General features: G+C 46.8%; 1 protein-coding gene across 2 annotated transcripts in view; it reads right to left on the bottom strand.

The window, feature by feature from the left end:
- The window catches only part of LOC119647551 (ribosomal protein S6 kinase beta-2), a 197,321-nt gene extending 177,164 nt beyond the window's left edge, over window positions 1-20,157 (bottom strand). The window contains exon 1 of one of the 2 annotated variants that reach the window (XM_038048544.1): window positions 18,988-20,157. In XM_038048544.1, the coding sequence (XP_037904472.1) occupies window positions 18,988-19,068 (81 nt within the window). In that variant the 5' untranslated portion in view covers window positions 19,069-20,157. The remainder of the gene's footprint in view (window positions 1-18,987) is intronic. The other variant, XM_038048545.1, reaches the window with a different exon arrangement.
- Between the last annotated feature and the right edge of the window lie 493 nt (window positions 20,158-20,650).

The following is a 20,650-nucleotide window of genomic DNA, read 5'->3' as shown; positions in this document are numbered from 1 at the left end:
CCATGCCGACATAAACCCTTGGGGCGAGGCTTACAGAGTGGTAATGAAAAGGCTGCGGAAATCACCCCAGGTGACTTGTCTGCGCGTCCTGAAACAGATTGTTACCACTCTGTTCCCTCACCACGAAAATAGGGGAAGGCAAGTTTTTGTCCAGCCAAATGACGGCATAATACCGCCTGTAACTGTGGAGGAGCTGCGGGAAATATGTGGTAGGTTCGGTGACAATAAGGCCCCAGGTTTGGATGGCATCCCCAACCGAGCTTTGAAACTGGCAGTGAAGACTAGGCCCGAACTTTTCGCCAACACCTTCGAGGCGTGCCTAAAAGAAGGAATATTCCCTGCCCAATGGAAAAAGCAAAAGTTGGTGTTGCTTCCAAAGCCTGGCAAGCCACCTGGAAACCCAGCGTCTTATCGTCCTATCTGCCTGTTGGATACAATGGGGAAGATGATGGAGAGAGTCATCTACAACAGACTCCTGCCCATCGTCGAAGCCAGCAATGGTTTGTCGGAACGCCAGTTTGGTTTCCGACGCGCCCACTCTACGGTGGACGCAATTGGCATGGTGGTAAACCTGGCAAAAGGTGCACTGATTTCTGGCGGCTGCTGTGCCGTGGTGGCGTTAGATGTCAAAAACGCATTCAACTCGGCCAACTGGAATAGAATTAAAGGGGCGTTGGCTGACATAGGTGTCCCCGGATACTTAGCGAATTTGGTGGAAAACTACCTCTCAGAGAGGACTCTCTGGTACGGGACGGATGAGGGCCCCAAAGAGTACATTGTCACAGCCGGGGTACCACAGGGATCGGTACTTGGTCCCCTGTTGTGGAATATCATGTATAATGGGGTGCTTGCTCTTCCCGTCCCAGAGGGGACTACGATTGTCGGCTTTGCTGATGACCTAGCTGTGGTTGTTGCAGCAAAACACCCAGAAGATGTGGAGGTTTACGCAATGGAAACAGTGAGAGCGGTAAAGTCCTGGCTAGAAAAGGCCGGGCTGACCTTGGCGGACGCGAAAACGGAAGCGGTCTTGATAACGAAACGCAGGAAAAATAATACTGTAAAAGTGGAGGTCGGTGGATATACGGTCGTATCAAAACCGGCTATCAAATACCTGGGGGTAATAATTGACACCAAATTGAGTTTTAGGGAGCACCTAGAGTATGCATGCCAAAAGGCAGCCAGTGCCACCACGGCACTTGCAAAAATGTTGCCAAATATTGGTGGGCCGAAACATTGCCGGAGGTTGGTGCTAGCCGGAGTGGTGCGCTCCATCCTGCTCTACTCGTCGCCTGTGTGGGCAGAGGCGCTTGCAAACTCTCAGAGACGGAAGCAGGTGAACTCGGTTTACCGGCGGATGGCTTTGAGGGTTTGCAGTGCTTTTAGAACCACATCAGATGAGGCAGTATTGGTGGTGGCAGGCATGATCCCGGTTGACATTCTGGCCAAAGAAATGAGTGTCCCGTACAATGCAAGACATATGGAGGGGCATGCACAGCGTAGAAATGCGGCAAGATCAGAGTCGCTTGATCTCTGGCAACGCAGATGGGACGAATCTGCGAAAGGTCGGTGGACACACAGGCTCATTCCCAACATTAGGGTGTGGCTTGACCGAAAACATGGGGAGACCAACTACCACATTACCCAGTTCCTCACGGGACACGGTGGTTGCTACAGGCAGTATCTGCACCGCTTTGGGTTGGATGATTTTCCGAACTGTCCCAGATGCGATGGCATACCGGAGGATCCAGAGCATGTGATGTTTCACTGCCCACGAATTGCGATGGAGAGAAGGAGCTTAAACCAGGTGCTGGGCAGGAGCGGGACCCCGGAGAGCTTGGTTACTGAGATGCTGGAGTCCGAGGAGAAGTGGCTTGCGGTTAGCTCCGCAATCATCCAAATGCAGGAGGAGTTGCTGAAAGAACAAAGAAGGAGGAAAGCTGCAAATAGGAGAAGGATGAGTGCCTAAGAGCAAACCGCAAAGATATAGAGGGAGCAATCAAGCCATCATCATCACTATCGTATCTTATGCATTGGATTATATCCATGCTAAGTACCAGGATAATCCAGTCGCATCTGAGAGGCAACCACTTGACCAGAGTTGTGAAGAGTGGCGCCATCTCTCCGATGCTCTGGTTAATAGTGATAGACGAAATTTTACAAATATTTGACAGCAGCGTATGCCGACGACTTGGTGATATTAGTGTCAGGGATGTTTCTGTCCATTATTCTCGCACACACACAAGCCGAAGTATTGGCGATACTGCAAGTCTGTCGATTGCTGGTGCCCCAAGCGTAACATAGCCATTCTGACCGACAGCCAAGCGACCATTAAGACCTTGTATTCAGCGACGACATCCTCCAGGCTGGTGGAGCAGTACAGAAACGCGCTGAACAGTCTAGACGGCAGACTTAAAGTCATCCCCCTCTGGGTTCCCTGGCATAGAAACATAGAGGAGAATGAGCGGGCTGATCGGGATGAACCCTCAGGCACTTCTTCTATGATTGCCCAGCTCTAGCTAGAGTCAGGCTACGGACACTGGGTAAACCATTCTTTGGGGACATCAGAGAGATTTCTAGCTGGTGTGGGAGAGCTGCTTTTTTTGTGAATGCTACGGGCTGGCTCTGAAGACCTGAGCCGGCTGGAGTCTGCCTCCTTGCTCTCATAACATCAGCCACGGTGTTAGGAGTTTGTGGCATCAAAACGGCACACCAAAGCGCTAATTGGGCTCCGGACCCTGATGGAGAAAGTGCAAACTTAAATGGTATCAACTTTAGAAAATTCCTTGGTTTGAGATTGTTCCCCAAACTCCTTTTATCTTATTAATGCTAATTGGGGACGACATTTCAAATAAAGCAAATACAACGAATCATATTAGAATAATCAAATCATGTCTTCCATTATGGCTAAGAGTTTCACTTGGCGAAATTTCCAAAGATAAATTTCAGTTCAATTGTATGCTTTCATTCTCTTCGTACTTTACCCACTCATCCGAAAAATAGTTCGTTATTTCAATGCCATGATTTTCACTTTCGCTTTCCCTAGGTGGCGATTGACTGTAATTGTGGAAGTGATCGAGGAGGCTGTTCAACAGCTTCTTCCATGGATTGTATTATAGATCTCAGCGATTGGAGTTGAAATATAGACTTACTGAGCAAAAAGATTCTGAATGGTTTCTGGGACTAGTTTTTATGTCGATATCTATCGTGGGGTGTTGATCACGAATAGAGGGAGAGTTGAGGAAAGTAACTTGACATAGAATGCTTGTCCTTATTGTGAGGAGGATGATGGGCTCGAAGGGTCACAAAAACTGCTTCATTTTTCGACTGTGGTGGTTACAAAGCAGCAGTTTTCTGGCCTGGTTGCACTGTAAGCACTCTAAAATCCATTCCAGATAATCAAATCTAAAATTGCAAGTTAAGGAATGATCAATTTTGCAGAAGCACCTACTTGGTTTCTTCCCAACTAGCTCAACTTTCAATTCAGAAGTGACCTAAATTGGTCATTAGCCAAACTCTACAATTATCAAATCGATTACAACTCCATTCAGCATTTTACCAAAACCGAAATGTTTCGAAATCTCCCAATCAACATTTAAGTAATTACCTCGTAACTCAAAAAAAAAGTGTGTCAATTCGTAACAGCGCTTCAATTTGAAGCCGGAACTTGGCAAGCCTCCGCTTTCCGCCTAAATTCCACTCCATAGCCAATTCGCCAATCTCTTTCTCACGATATTTCTATACGGCAAATGTACGGGGCCGGCATTTTAACCGCATTCCTGACACTTTTATATAACTAACTCCATTTGAAGTTCCGTTGCTTGGCTTGGTGTTATTATTCCTCCTTTCATTTTATGGTTGGCTCATTTTCTTTCTCGGAACATGGTCGTCGTCGTCATCATCAGTCGCGCTCTGATGTAACTTTCTTGAATTGCTTCTCAAAACGGGCTCGATCATCTGTTGTTGCAACCATGGTTCGTATACAGTTCTCCGGTGGTGAATGTGCATCAATTGGAAACCTACTGCCTTCGAGTTCAAGATTCGCGACGAACCTTACTGTAAACATTTCGCTTTCTTTCCATGCCAGCTGTCGTTATAGTTATTTATGTTTTTTCCTCATATTTTCTTGTTGTTTTACTTCTATTTCTTCTCGGGTTTTATTTTGGTTTTCAGTTTTCTTAGGTATTGCAACGCTATTCAGAAAAAAGGCACGGCTAGAGCTTAGCTGGAAAGGTGTCTTGACCACTCTGAACCTGATGTTAAAATGTTTAGAACGAATATAAAATGAGACTCAATTTGGGGTTATCAGAGCGAATTACCCGAGACAACTTTATCATTGTAACTGCAAGGCGGCGTTCATTGCTTTTGATTACTCCCCAGCACTCAAATCCGTAGAAGATGAATGATGATCCTGGGGCGACCCATTCGTTGGCCATCTTGGAATTACGACTTCCACAGCATGGAGTCGTTAGCTATGAAATTGTTGGCCCTTCTTATTATGTGACCTATCCTTTGCCACTTCTACTTTCTGATCACAGCGTCCACAAGTAACTTGCCTGGGCGCCAAGGAAATTCTTTCTTGAAAATAATATCAGGTACTGCATTTCCAGATTTTAGACAAGACAGCGAAGGCGGATCTAGCACTGTGAATGCATCGAGCGACATCTAGATCGATGTCACCATCGACAGAGAAGACGCGCAGCATCCGCATCATTTAGTTAATTTTGCCCTGTGACGAGAGTTTCCTTTTATGTAGCATATTTCCTTTTCTTAATTCTTATTTGATTTTCTTCAACAATTTACAAACCCACTACCCCACCACCATCTTTTAACTTCCCCCAAAACCCTAAAATTAATTTAAATACTTCACATTTTAATATAGCAATTTTCTAATATTCTGAAAATGATCATTAACCATCTGGTTGCTGGTTCCAAATAGATTTCATCATATTGCATATTATTTAATGCATTTCTACTGCTTGCTGCTGACTAAGGCGAAATATTATGCATGTGAAGTCAAATGATGCTGGGGATTCTATAGAGATTTTTTTATAATGAGGCTGGTCCTAGACATCTGTACAAAGTGTAGATGTTATTGTCCTTGCTGATGCGGAATTTCAAGTTCAAGATGTAAGCGGAGTCATTAGCGGGACATTGGGCGTAAAGTTAGAGGGTCATTGCAATCAATCCCTCATCGAATAAACAAGCGAAATAATCTCTCGAAAAAATAGAGAATTTAATTTACCGGTGGAGTAGCATCGGTTTTAATGGATAATTGAGAAATTTGAAAGGTCGGAACTAAAGAAGAAAAATTGATGGCCTTCGCGTTAAGGTTGACAGCTGGGTTGACGCTCGTTTTTTAGCGGGAACCTTGTTGAGCAATCTCAACTTTATTTTGTTGCAGTAACCTTTTCCAAACGAGGGTAATGCTGGCCCCATTGTCTCCTATAGGATACTGTAATCCTTTAGTGTACTGTTACTGAAGCATTCCGCGCTCCCGGGAAATTATCCCAAGCCAATTTGAGTTCAGAATAGGGAGATCCACGGTGGATGCTATTATGGGGGTCATGACACGAGCCGAGGCACAAAACCGCCGATCTTGACGGGTAGTGCTTCTCATACCGCTTGATGTCAGAAATTCCTTCAATTCCGTAAGATGGACAGATATGCTAGGCACATTAGAAAACTCATTTCACATGTCAAGCTATCTCTTGCGGATATTGATATTGCTCTATGAGAAACTAGTAGACCAGTGGCGAATGGAAATCACGACGGGATCTATCCTAGAGCCGGACCTTTGGAACGCTCCCTATGATAAAGGGAAAGAATATCCCGAATAGAGACTCCCTGAACTCGAGTTGCCAACAAGAAATGACACAAACCTGAAATGGGTGGACGATAGAAAAGTAGTTTGGACAAAAATTACCAAGAACCGGATGGTGAATAAGAGCAAATTATTCAAAAAACCGAGGACCGACGCTATTTTGATTAAGAAAACGGGGGAAATGTCATATGCGGATATACTGCGCAGCGTCAAAACCGACCCCAAATTGGAGAAAATGTCCAAAATCAGCAGGACTCAAAACGGAGATCTATTGCTTAAACTTAGCGAAACAGGAGAAAAATCACCATGCGGGGAGCAAGCGTTCCTAGAAAGCTCTAGTTGGACAATAGAAGAATTCCATACAATGATAGAAAATGTGGCGACAGACGCAAACACTAAAGGTCCACTAATTGTCGGCGGTGACTTTAACGCGTGGGCAACAGAGTGGGGTAGCAAGCATACTAACTTCAGAGGTCGAATGCTACTGGAAGCGTTTGCGTCTTTGAAATTAAGAATTGCAAATTACGGTGAGGCAAACACATATCGTGAAGCTGGTATGGATTCGATCATTGACAACACTTTCGGCAGCTTTTCGCTTCTGCTTAAGATGAGGTGGTGGGTTAGCGAAGAATTCATCCACAGTGATTATCAGGCGGTGGTGTTTGATATCAAAGAGCACAGAATGGCACAGAATCTCAAACTAACAGGTCCATGGAAGGAAAACCTCTTCAACAAAGATGCGTTTGACTTCGTAATGAACTCCGCCAATGTGAACCAAGGATCAGCAGAAAAGTTGACCAAACTTCTAATACAATCTGTTGCCAACGGGTGCCACCATGCTACTGGTGGAGTGAGGAAATAAAGACGCTGAGGGCAAAGTGGCTGCAAGTTCAAAGAAGCGTCCAAGGTTCGAGGAGAAGATTTGACCTCCAGGAGCTGCTCTTCACATTCAAACAATTGGGGCATGATTTCCGGAAAACCATCAAACAAAGCAAAATCAGGAGCTTTAAAAACCTCTGCAACGAAGCTGACGTAAACTCCTGGGGCACAGCCTATAGAGTGGTGATGTCTAAAATAAAGGCGAAGAAATCACCGCAAGTAACTTGTCCGACAATTCTGGCACCGATAGTGAAGGCTCTGTTCTTGTAAACATCGAGCACATTTATTGAAGCAATCGATGCAGCTGGTTTAGAGACCATACCCCGTATCACCGAAGCTGAATTGCTTCAAGTATGCAAAAAAAAGGACAAGAAAATACCAGGATCTGATGGTATTCCCAATAAAGCAGGATTCAGGAGAGATCGCTCCACCGTCGATTCAATAAAGATGGTGGTAGATACCGCTGCGACTGCCACACAAGGTGAGAGATGGCGATGACCGTCAAACGAGTACTGCGCAGTGGTCACGTTGAATGTGAAGAATGCTTTCAACTCAGAAAACTGGTCGGTTTCAAAGCATTCCTCATCCTCATGAACACTTCACGCTACCTAAGAAACATAGTGTCTAACCAGGTTGTAGACAGGAAACTAAATTACAAGAGCGACAAAGGAACAAATTACTACCGTGTTTTAGCTGCAAGTTCCTCAGAGGTCGGTACTGAGTCCACTCTTGTGGAACAACATGTATGATGGAACTTTCCGACTGCATTTACCAGAAGGGGTAAAAGTAGTAGGTTTCGCCGACGATATTGCTGTGGTTGTGGTTGCAAAGCACATCCGCGAGATTAAGACAGAAGCCAATGAAGCTATCTGGAAGATCAAGAGTTAGCTGGAAACTGCCTGACTATTGCTCAAAGGGCACAAAACAGAAGCCGTATTGATAACAAGCCGGAAGACTCTAGGATACTTCAAAATTGGAGTTGGAAGCCAAACTATAAGAAGCAAGGAGGCGGTAAAATACTTAGGTGTAATGGTTGACAAATAGACTGAAATTCAGCACAGGGAATGGTATTAAATATCAGCGGATCCAAATACGTCAGTAGAGTGTTGCTATCTCGAGTCATTAGCTCAGTCTTGCTCTATCCCACTCCTGTATGGGCTGCAGCATTGACAACTAACGAAATCAGGAGAAGCCTATTGTGCTGGTGCAGATTATGTGCTCCGAGAACGATTTGCGACTTTCGAACGATATAAGACGATGCGGCATTAGTTATAGCCGGGTTGTTGCCAGTAGACATCTTGACTGAAGAGATTTCACGAATCTACATGAGGACGATAACCCTAGACGCTGTGCAATTGATCAAGAGCGAGGAAAGGGCATCATCAATGGCCAGATGACAGACCCGATGGGATACCTCAACGAAAGGCCGATGGACGCAAAAGCTGATTCCGATCATCTGTATATGGATCAATTGTCACTACGGAGCCTGTAATTACCAGTTAATGCGCACAAATATCTACACAGGTTTGGGCATGACGACTTGCCAGCATGCCCAACCTGCCCAGACGAGGCAGAAGGCGCAAAGCATGCAATAATCTATTGCAATGGCTTCAATCGGAAGACAACTGGCAGGAATTAGTGTCATTCGTAACTAATGTGCAAAAAGTGCCCCATATAGCGGAGAGGAAAAGGCGAGCGAACAGCCACACAGGAATAAGAGCATAATTGTTAATCGGCCTCATGAAGTAATATCTAATGACAGTTCCGCGGAATGAGCGAATGAAGTATGCAAGGGTGTGGTTTAGTACGTATGCGCGGATTTACGTCCGCGAATCGTGCAAGTCAGCAGTTTCTGCTAATGTCTTTGGAAGATTGCCCATCCTGACTTCGCAAAAAAAAGCCTACCAGTGGAAGCAGTACTCAAACTGTTAGCCGAAGGGAAAGTAACAATAGGCTGGGTTATGTGACGACTTAGGAAACACCATTTCGGATGACAGTTCGAAACAATGCAGGAGATGCGGAGCGAAAGGCCATACCAACAAGGACTGTGAAACTGGTTCAAAATCCTTACTTGTCAAAAAAAAAGAATGTGCAACATCGACACGTTGCAGGCAGTAGCAAGTGCCCGAAAAATAGCACGGAAACTTTTCAGAAAGTCTTTGATGATGAAGTAATGAATCTTTCACGGTGTCCTTCGTTCAGGAACGCCTTCAACTTGAATTGACGACTTTCATGTAACCAAAGTGAATGTCTTTATGCGTTGTGCAAGTCAAAAATTTGCCAAGACCCAAAAAAAGCTCACCCGGTAAGGTCAACCGTTAAAGTGAGGCTCACTGGTTTCTTCGATTCGAAGGGTGTCATCCATTATGAATTCCAATCTTTATCGATAATTCCAGAGAGAAGTTTACGCCAAAAAATTAGTCGGAAGAGGCCAGGATTCTGGACAACATGCGAGTGGACTTTCCACCACTACAACGCCCTCCTCATTTATGAGTTTTTTACCAAAAACTCGATGACAATCCTTCTCTACACCCCCCCCCCCCCCCCCCCCCCCCCCCCTATTATCCTGACCTGACTCCGTGCGACTTCTGTCTGTTCCCAAAACTCCCAATGAAAGGACAGCGGTTACAGATGATAGACGAGATCAAGGGAAAAAAACGCTGAAACAGCTGAAGAGCATCCATGAAACAGTCGACGAAGAGCAGGAGTAGGGGAAATCTAAACTCCGCAGACCGTTTCCGATTTATTCGCATGGAGCACGCAAATACCCCTTCAATTGTCTAACTCAAAACAAGCGTCCTTTTTCAGAATCTTTAGATTTGCGTTTGATGATACCAGAAGGGTATATTGCATTGGGAGATAATTGAAAGAAGCAGTATCGTCAGAAAGGAACTATAAATCGTTCAGCTTTACCACGTAAATGAAGCAATTCAGCAGTGCTGAAATCATTGCTATCTGCGAAAGGTCCTCCCTAACTAATACGCGTAACCACAAATTACTTTTTGCCACGATGTATACTAGTTTGAACTTTCCAGGAATTCACACGGCATCAGAGCGCGAACGCGTCAATGCTGCTGATCATTCGCAGCGATCAACAGAACCTTTAATCCATCACGTTCATCGATCTGCTCCCATGATTCCGTAATCAGTGGAATTCTGTGACGACCCTTCAGCTTCCGAGAAAAGAGCATTCTTGATCCCGCTGTCGAGTGACAACTAAATCATACAAGCGGTCGATATTGAACTTGAGGGGGTCGCAGCTCTACGACCCTGGGAGAAGCGGCGGGTGCAACCGGAAATCTACGGTACACTACCATTAGATGGTGATCCCTTTCGTGGTCGATGTCAGCGCCTATTTTATACACACATCCAGAAGATAACTACTCAATTTACTGCTGATACGATGTCGGTCAGTTGAAACCCAACTTACCTAGGACAAGCTCTGTGCTCGAACAATGTGGCACCAATGACGTGGCCGTGGAAGCAGCAAAAATACACAATTCTCCCACTATTTTCGCTACGGTTGCCAAAATCGTGCTTTCTCATCATGGGTCTGAGAAAGGTGTTGTCAGAACCCATCTTGCCATTCAGATCACCCATCATGATCACAAACGTCACCTTTCTTGAACTGCGTGTAGTTACTTGTAGAAAGCACCCTTCATCACTATACCAAGGTGTTCTGAGGTGGCGGGCAACAAGACGGGGCATCAAACCTGTCGGCCGAACAAAAACCAAGTCGCCGAGGAGAACATTCACGAGGTGGCACCGGGAAATGTAATCGCTTTACCTTGCTGGCCATAATCTAGTAAGCGAATGGTACAAGACTTATTATGGTAACGTCCTAGCGGACAAAAAGATTTCGGGCACAAACGTAGAATTGTGTTTCAACTCGCGTACCGTAATCCTTAGTCCGGTAGAGATTTAGGTATGTTTTGCATCCACTTGAATGAATGCTAAGCCATGCACTGAATATAGACTGATAACCCTTGTTGCTTGTTGCAGCGTGATTGGCTGGGATCACAAAATAAATCCGTGCCTTAAGCAGTCCGTGGGATTAAGTCTACACGACAGGTACTTCAGTCAAGTAGGGACGGAGCCCATATTCAGGCGATTCGTCGGCTCCCATAGCATACAAAGAGATACCAATGATAACGGGCTGCGGATTATTCAGCTACCAGTATCGCACGAAATGATTGTTAGAAGTAACTGGTTTGCGCGGAAACCGATCCAAAAACATACGTGGGTCTCTCCAGACGGGACCACTTTTAACCAAATTGACCATGTGTTGATCGGACGCCGCCACCTCTCAGCCTTGATGAATGTAAGAACATATAGGGGGGCAAATATAGATCACTATCTCGTTGGCATGGTGCTCCGAGCTGGAATAACAACACCACCCAGAATCCCCTCTGACAATCAGCTGAGAGTTAACACTAAAGCGACATCACAGCTCTCCGTAACACCTAGAAGGGGGAAATGGATGCGGCAATAACCGCAGCTAACAGATGTCCTGGAGATGAAGCATCAACAAATGATCTTGACTTGGGAGAACCAACAAGTCTGTGAACTCTAAAAGTACAAGGAGCAACCGCGCCATGCGCCAACGTTTTACCAACAAGTCAGCAGGATGAAGCCTTATACACCTCGATGCTCATCCTGCCGAGACAAAGAGGGAAATCTGATTTCCGAAAGAATGAGCATATTGGAGTGATGGACTGAGTACTTTGATGAGCTTCTGAACAACCAGAACATCGGCGAGTTGGAGGTCCTGCCAACTGAAGACGACGAGACCAAGACCAAGCATAGAAGGAACAATCCGTGCAATTCATTGACTTAAAAACTATAAGTCGCCAGGAGCCGATGGAATTACAGCCGAATTGGTTAAATATGGAGGCGACCAATTACGCCAAGCGATTCATCACCTGATGCTCAAAGTATGGAACAGCGAATCAATGCCTGACAACTGGCAACGGGGCATTATCTGCCTCATACATAAAAAGAGGGATATCACACAGTGCTGCAATTATAGAGGCATCACGTTGCTGAGTACCATCTATAAGATATTCTCTGCTATCTTGCTAGGCCGAATAGCCCCATACGCCCAGAACATCATTGGCCCATACCAAAGAGGCTTCACTCCAGGCAAATCAGCAACAGATTAGATTTTCTCTCTGCGGCAAACGATGGAAAAACTGTTGGAATATAGACAACAGTTTCACCATCTATTCATCGACTTTAAAGCCGCCTATGATAGCATAGCCAGGGTAAAACTGTAAACGGCCATGAGAGAATTCGGTATCCCAACGAAATTAATAAGACTGACTAGGCTGACCCTGACCAATGTGCAAGGCCAAATAAAAGCAGCAGGATCACTCTCAAGACCATTCCACATCAACAAAGGTCTACGACAAGGGGATGAGCTATCATGCGTCCTCTTTAACCTGAGCTATCATGCGTCCTCTTTAACCTGGCCCTCGAGAAAGTGATCCGTGATGCCGAGGTAAATGCAAGAGGTACGATCCTCTTTAAGTCCACCCAACTACTGGCCTATGCTGACGATATCGACATCATGGGAAGAACCACCCGAGACGTGCAAAAGATCGAGCAGGCGCTGATTAGCGCGAGATCTTGGGCTGCACATCAATGAAGGCAAGACAAAATATATGGTGGCAACGTCAGCACCGAAAACCAATCAACCAACAACATCAAACCGCACTGGTCAAACGGGAAGAATAAAGATAGGAGAATACAACTTTGAGACCGTTGACAATTTCTCCTATCTAGGGTCGAAAATCACAATCGATAACAGCTACGACGATGAAATCCGCGCATGGTTGTAGGCTGCCAACAGAGCCTATTTCAGCTTATAAAATCTGTTTCGCTCGAAATAGTGTACAAGACTTGATCTTGCCAGTCCTTATGTGTTCCTCGGAGACTTGGGTTCTTAGCAAAAAAAAAAGAGAAGAATCCTACAAAGAATGTTTGGCCCCTACATAAGGATGGACGATTCCGTAGCCTCTATAACGATAAAATTTATGATCGCTACCTCGACCGTCTGGTTGTAGATAAAATCCGGCTCAACAGGTTGCAGTGGGTGGGTATGAGGATAATCCAGCCCGGAATGTCTATAAGGCCATTATCTATGGGAGAAAAAAGACGGGACAGACCCTGCCTGAAATGGAGCGATGGCGTAGGTCAAGACGCTAGGCAGCTTTTAGGGATATCGAATTGGTGGACCTCGGACCAAAACCGAGGTGTCTGGAGTTCCTTATTAATGCAGTCTTAGACCGGATACCGATTGTTGCCCGGTTGATGATGATCATTCCGACCGTTTGTATGTGGTTGAATCGTCACCAACGTCACGTACGTGCAGTAGAACCTAGTTACCAGTTAACGCAGTTTCTATCTCGTCACGGTGAATATCTACACAGGTTTAGGCATGACAACTCGCCAGCATGCCCAATCTGCCCAGAGGAAGGAGAAGACGCAGAGCATTCTATTTCAATGGCTTTGCGACGTGGAGGACCAACATTCCGAGCATGCATCTCCTAGTGGAGCGAAGCATGCGTTCCAGTCGGAAGGAATGGGTGTCATTCGTAACTAATGTGCAAAAAGAGCTCTATATAGCGGAAAGGAAAAGGCGAGCGAAGAGCCACACAGGAATGACAGCATAATTGCAAACTGGCTCCATGAAGTATCATCTAACATTTCCGCGGGGTGAGCGATTGAAGGATTCACCGGTGTAGTTTCATGCAAGTCAACAGTTTCTGCTGATGCCTTTGGAAGACACCACACCCTGGCTTGGCCTAAAAAAGTCTACCAGTGGAGACAGTACTAAAACTGATAGCAGCAGGGAAAGTAACAATAGGGTGGGTTATGCGACGGCTTAGGAAGCAAACCTTGGCTTCGAAGGCATGCACTAGTTCATATGACAGATCAAAACAATGCAGTAGATGTGGAGCAGAAGGCCATACCAGCAAGGACTGTGTACCTGGCCTAAATTCCTCTCTGTGCCAAAGAAAGGAGAATGTGGACCATCGACACATTGCAGGCAGCAGCAGGCGCCCATATAATACAAGAGGCCTCAACGCAAATTGCAGATGAGGTTGTTGATACAAATCAGCCTCAACCATTGCCAGGTGTACTTCCTTTTACAAACTATCCGCGAGAAAAACATCGATGGGTTGACGACGATACTTCCGTTGAGCATTCAAATCAATAAAGAAATATGTCACCGACTTACCTGAACGATTTTCCAGCACATCGTAAACAATCCAGGTATACTTAGCCTGTTTTTCCTTGTTAATTCTAACCCTAACTTCGATATTCTAAGAACACATTAAAATATATCGCCGGAGCCTATAATGAGCTTAGTTTTTCAGCATAATGATCATGAAATGAAGCCTTAATTAGTCTAAGGGATTTACCCATTTTCTCGGAAACAGAGGTATTTGAAGGAAAGGAGGATTTTGTACTTAATGATATATTTCAGGCAGTTACCGGCATAATTTTCAATGATTCTTGCCTGCGACTCAAAGCGGTTCTTGAGCAATCTACAGACCGTAAACTTGACCTCTCCCCTTGATGGATTCGGAGGGGACGGGGAGATGCTCAGTTATCATACTTATGAGCAGATCAGCTGACAGGGTTACACCTCTATCACCAGATCTCGCCATAAAAACTTGTGGCGGTACTCAAACGGCCACAATGCGACTGCCAGTGGAGTCAGGTTCGAATTGGATGGGTTGTTTGCCGGCTAAGGAAACAGATCTCTTTAAAGAGGTGCTTCAAATGCCTAATGTTTGGACACTTTGCAAAGGCATGCACTAGCGGCATCGATCGGTCCGATCGATGTCGAAGGTGTGGGGAAAAAGGACATATTGCCAAGGAGTGCAATAGAGACCCCAAATGCATTCTGTGCGAAGGAAAGGAGGGAAGGGATAACCGGCATATTGCCGGAAGTGGTAAATGCCCAAAATTTAGGAAGGCGTTAACCTGCAGTGAAAAAATGAAATTAATACAAATAAACCTTAATCATTGCAAGGTCGCACAAGATTTGCTTGCGCAGACCACTTACGAATCCTCGATGGAGATTGCTATCATTGATGAACCGTACAGAAATCTTGACGGTGGTGTATGGGTCACAAATTCGACTGGTGGAGCGGCGATATGGACGTGCGGTTGTCAAGCCATACAATATAGTATGCGTCAGGCGGCTAGTGGCTTTGTGTGGGCGAAAATAAGCGGTGTATTCGTATACTCTCCTCCACCTAGCCTCACTCTTCCTGAGTTTGAGGAACTGTTAGATGATCTTGTTCACGACGCAAGGGGACGAGGTCCAAAGGTGATAGCCGGTGACTTTAATGCGTGCAAAGAGACTAACGCAAGGGGGCGGTGCTTATTAGAAGCATTTGCCCAGTTAGATGTAGTTCTGGCCAACGAAAGCGATGCAAACACTTATCAGAAAGGGGGAACTGGTTCAATTGTAGATCTGACTTTTGTCAGCCCTGCGCTGGCACGTGACATGTCCTGGCAAATTAGCGAGGACTTCACGTACATCGACCATCAGACAATCACCTTTGAACTGAGGACGGAGCCACAAGGCAAGAGACGCGCAACTCGGAAGACGAAATCCAAAAGAACACCATGATGGTCTGCAAAAGCGATAGATGAGCAAACATTCATGGAAGTGTGGGTAGACTTGAGGCACCTCCACGGATAGAGCTCTCCATGTTACACAAAGCATCTCCAAGGGATGTGATGCGTCGATGACTAGGAGATGCTCATTCTCCACTAGAAGACCCAATTATTGGTGGAATAGTGAACTTGCCAGTCTTCGATCGATTTGCCACATAGCCAGACGAACGGCTTCGAGGGCAATAGGTAGGATCGATCAAGGGCAAAAGGAGCACGCCTATAGGGAAGCCCGCAAGAACCTCAAGCTCGCCATCCATCAGAGTAAGAGGAAATGTTTCAAGGAGCTCTGTTTGGAAGCGGACATAAATCCGTGGGGTAGCGCCTATAAAATCGTGACAGGGCGATTTAGAGGCCGATCATCTCCGCAGATCACGTGCCCTATGCTCTTGTTGAAAATAATCCAGGGGTTATTTCCCCCGCAAAAGCGGGGTACTAACACTTCCCAGCGTCCCCTGAATGTGACGCCGATTCCACCAGGGACGAGCTGCTGGAGATCTGCAGTCGAATAGGCGACAGCAAAGCCCCGGGTCTGGATGGCATACCGAATAAGGCGCTCAAACTCGCCGTCAAATGTAGACCGGATATGTTCGCGGAACTGTTCGAAACGTGCATGTCCGAGGGTATCTTTCCAGCGACGTGGAAGCGGCAGAAGCTGGTGTTGCTGCCTAAGGCTGGCAAATCGCCAGGGGAACCGTCCTCCTATGGACCCATATGTTTTCTAGACACTATGGGGAAAATGTTGGAGCGGGTTATTTATAATAGACTACTCCCAGTCGTCGAGAGCCAAGGCGGCCTTTCAGATAGGTAGTATGGGTTCCGCAAAGCCAGATCAACCATTGATGCCATCAAAATGGTTACTAGCTTGGCCGAAAATGCAATTCACGGAAGGGGTTCTACCAGCAAATATTGTGTGGAATGCATTCAACTCGGCCAATTCGAACCTTATACGAAAGTCTCTGGCGCGATTGGTGTTCCCACCTACCTCCGCTCCGCTATTATAGATAGCTATTTGCATGAGCGAACATTGTGGTATAATACCGATGATGGACCCAAGGAGTACGTTGTCTCCGCGGATGTCCCACAGGGCTCTGTACTGGGCCCACTACTGTGGAATATCATGTACAATGATGTGCTTAACCTTCCGGTTCCGGAGAAGGCCATGGTGGTGGGTTACGACGATGACATAGCACTGGTTGTGGTCGCAAAGCATCTCGATGATGCTGAATTGTACTCAAGCGAAGCAATCAGTGTTGTTAAGGCTTGGCTGGAGAGTGCTAGACTGGCACTCGCTGAGGAAAAGACGAAAGCGGTCCTCATCATTAAGCGCCGCAAAAAAATACGCCTGCGTCAGAATCGGGAATCGTATCATCACTTCCAAGCCGGCCATCAAATACTTGGGGGCAGCACATAGAGCATACTTGTAAAAAAGCATCCACCACGAGTATGGCTCTGGCAAGGATGATGCCGAACGTAGGAGGATCGCGGCATACTTGCAGGCTGCTCATAGCCATCATGCTGTATGCAGTCCCAGTTTGAGGAAACGCGCTGCAAGATTTAGGCAATGCATATAAACTGAATACGGTTTACAGAAGAACAGCCTTAAGGGTGTGTTCTGCCTTCAGGACCGTTTCAGACGATGCAGCGTTCGTCACCTCGGGAATGATGCCAATTTACATCCTGGCAACCGAAATGATGAACATTTATAACACCAGGTCCATCTCTCCCTTATCGCAGGTGAAAAAAGCTGAAAGAGGGAGATCCTTAAGCAGATGGCAACAGCGATGGGACCAGTCAGAAAAGGGTCATTGGACTTACAGGTTGATCCCTCTCATCAGGGAGTGGCTGGAGAGAAAGCATGGGGAGATCAATTATAATGTCACCCAGTTTCTCACCGGCCATGGAGGATACCGTCAATATCTGTACAGGTTTAAATTGGACCCCGGACATAATTGTCCAAACTGCGACGGGGTCCCAGAGGACCCCGCGCACGTATTCTTCTAATGTCCTAGGTTCGTCGAAGAAAGAAGGAACCTAGAGGAAACCCTAGATGAAGTGCTATCACTGGAAAATTTTGTCCGGAGAATGGTAGCTTGCCAGGAAGACTGGAATGCGATCAATTTCATGATCGCAGTGATACAGGAAAAACTGCGAAAAGCAGAAGAAGTGAGGAGGGCGCGATTACAAACCCCGCGAGAAGACGGAAGCAGACCTAGCTAAAGTAAGCTAACTCCGCCCCGTGATGTAATACCTAAAGGTGGTTCCACGGAGTAGGGGGGGTGGTTTTAGTGGGTAAAAATCCCACATTCTGGCGTGCCCAAGCCAAAGTTTTTTGAAGATTTCCACCTCCTTAAAAACAAAAAATCTCGCCATAAAATAAACTCAAAGTATCCAAGAATTTTTTCCACAGACTTTAATCTGTCGCAAATTTCGTGATTTCGAAACGCAAGTGATCATTTAGCACGCTTAGCACACGCTTATCGCGCCACTGCCCTCCCACATCCACTCCCGGATCGTGCACCATGTCCATATCGTCTGGAGGAGTTTAGATTATCAAAATTAGATTCTATTTTTACAGAAGCCATCGAAACGGTCGCCTGAGCTCTAAAATCGGCGAATGTATATCGCATAGTCAAGTAATTTGTCGACATGGCACCACCACCATCGTGGACCCACTTCGCCGCCGGAAATTTTGTCGAGATCAGTGCCGGGGACGTATGGCTGGGTGCCAAATTAGCGGAGCCCCATGAACCCGCACCGGGAAACGGATCCTACAGGTCAATCTCGCTGACGGTCAGTTAGATCGGTTGGGGGTGTGGGCGGGGGAAATGGATGCGGACCTTTGAATCATCGCCAACAGGTCAAAGGCGCGATCTTGTCTTCAGGGGGCGAAATGCTTGGTGAACAAATCGTGCATTTGGAAGAGTTGTCTGTAATAATGGGGCTGGGGGGTGGTACCGTATGGCGACTGCCCCAGAACGAATGACATTGAATTGTGTGCCTTGGTTGGAAGTGAAAAGCATGCGAATAACAAGTCCGGAAACCGCTCCGTCCGCTGCAAACAGTGGACCAAATCTAGACGGAAGGAAGCTCATTCTGTTTGCAATCTTGGGGCGTATCGGACCGCGTTAGAAAAACAAATCGAGGCTGACACATTGCCACCCATAACATTCCTGGCCCACGCGGTCTTCCCGACATTTTGACATTTTTCTTTGCTCCATCGCAAATTGAAGTGCGTGTGCCCACACAGCTCCGCACATCACTCACACACTTGCGGGGCGCCCGCAAACGGTCTGTTTCGAAACCGCAGAGCGAACGACGACCATGACGACTGTCAAATGCGTGTACGAACGGAAACGCTGGGCAGGACATGTCCAAAACAAAACTGAGAAATTCCAAAGAAAGCAACACGCAAGCAAACGGGTCCCGCAAGACGGTTGGCCTGCACTCGGCAGGCCTTGCAGTCAGGCCGCATGTCTGCAACAATTTCCACGACTTCCGCCATAATATTTACCAACAAACTCAACACCGACTACCATCTAAGGCCCGTTGCGGGCTGCAAATCGGCCGCGGGGCCGCTACGCTGTACTTACATCGTCCACCTCGATGATGTCGTCGTCGGAGTCGTGTTGACTCTCATCCTCGTGCAATTCTATTTCGAATACGTCAGCCATTTTCGGCAAATATTTCTATGAATGGACAAACGCGAGGTACACACGGCAAAACAAAAAGGCGGCGCGGATACGACCGCTACGCTCCGCGACTACGAGTTATGACAACTGCGACGGCCGAGCACGAACGTCCAAACGAGACGAAACGACGATGCAGAAGTGCAAAATCAAAAACAGAATTGACGAAAAATACTCCACAAACACTCCAGCGCCCAACGATGGCTTGTGTGCGTTATGTTTTCGCCGCGTCCCACTCTCTCACGGTCCCAGCACGATGGCTCTGTCCCTGTCGCGTTCACGTTCAGCTACGATGACGACACTCTACGCGCTACTACCACCACTGCACACTTCGTTTCTCGCGTTCCTCACTCGATTTCGACGAAAAACCCTCGTCGACTGCTTTGGCCTTTCCCGTTTTATCGCCTGCGTCCCACTTCCTGCGGCCTAAATGCTTCTACGTCGAGCGTTTTTGCACGTTGCACTACACGGGCCCAACCAATGCCGTGATCGATGGCTGCTGCCGATCACGTTGCCCAGCACCCCGTCCACTTGCTACGTTCAATGACACTTGCCAGCCGCGGCCACTTCCGACCCGCACGGGCTCAGCCACTCATTCACAACTGCGCCAAGCGCCAAAACCAGTCCCGCGGGCAGCGCGGTGCATTCACGCAACGGCCAGGCACTCACGCACGGACCCCGAGCCCCAAAACGGAAACTGCTCGAAACGGACTGCGAACGTCCTCCGCGGCCACGAGTGAGAATTCTCCACACGGATTCGGATCACGCTGGGACCAGCACAAGTTTATTGAACGTCTGCGGGGCCTCGCGTAATCTTGGGCTTTTACTCGACGGCGACGTCTGCGGCTCCGCCACGGCACCAGGGAATTCGGCAATTGCTGCGGCCACTCGGTTCGCGGCTACGACTCAGTTTCTCGCGTGCGACAGCTTTTTCGGGCGCACCAACTACACACATTTCACGTTTGCAGCTTGTCCAGAAATTTGCGGTTCGGCGGACTCTTCCCGAAATCTCACTTTGACTCGACACATCCGACGACTTCTCGGTTTTAACTGTACTCGAGCGAAGCTGACGGTTCTGATGACGGCGCAAATGATTTCAAGTGTGAGAAGGCCTGAGGGAGGTTCGGGGTCGATCTCTTTCTTTCGCGGGAGCGTAACTGCGTACGATGGGTGTAGTCGTTCGCTACTCTCGCACATTGTTTGTATAAATTGAAGGGGGACGAATAGTGACTGTTCATGCTCCCACCTAACTATTGGTACGACTGTCATGTTTGTTTTGCAGAAGATGCTGAATCTCACCTGGGCGCGGCGCTAGCAAAGCATTGGGGATTCGAAATCGGAAGAACCACGTGCTTAACGGTTTTATACTAAAGAGAAGGAAAATTTGACGTAAAATTTGAGTTTGGATGATTTTGTTTTCCTTTTGGTTCCCGGTCGTAATATTATTATTATTAGGGAGAAAACTGGCTGGAAATTATCTGATAAATTTGTAAATTAGACTCACAAATACATACAGTTACTCAAAAAAGTATCCGGACAATGGTTAATTTAGAATTGTAATGCGAAA

Source organism: Hermetia illucens, chromosome 2, assembly GCF_905115235.1.
Source record: "Hermetia illucens chromosome 2, iHerIll2.2.curated.20191125, whole genome shotgun sequence".
NCBI lineage: Eukaryota > Metazoa > Arthropoda > Insecta > Diptera > Stratiomyidae > Hermetia > Hermetia illucens.
This window is presented reverse-complemented; position numbering and strand designations above follow the sequence as displayed.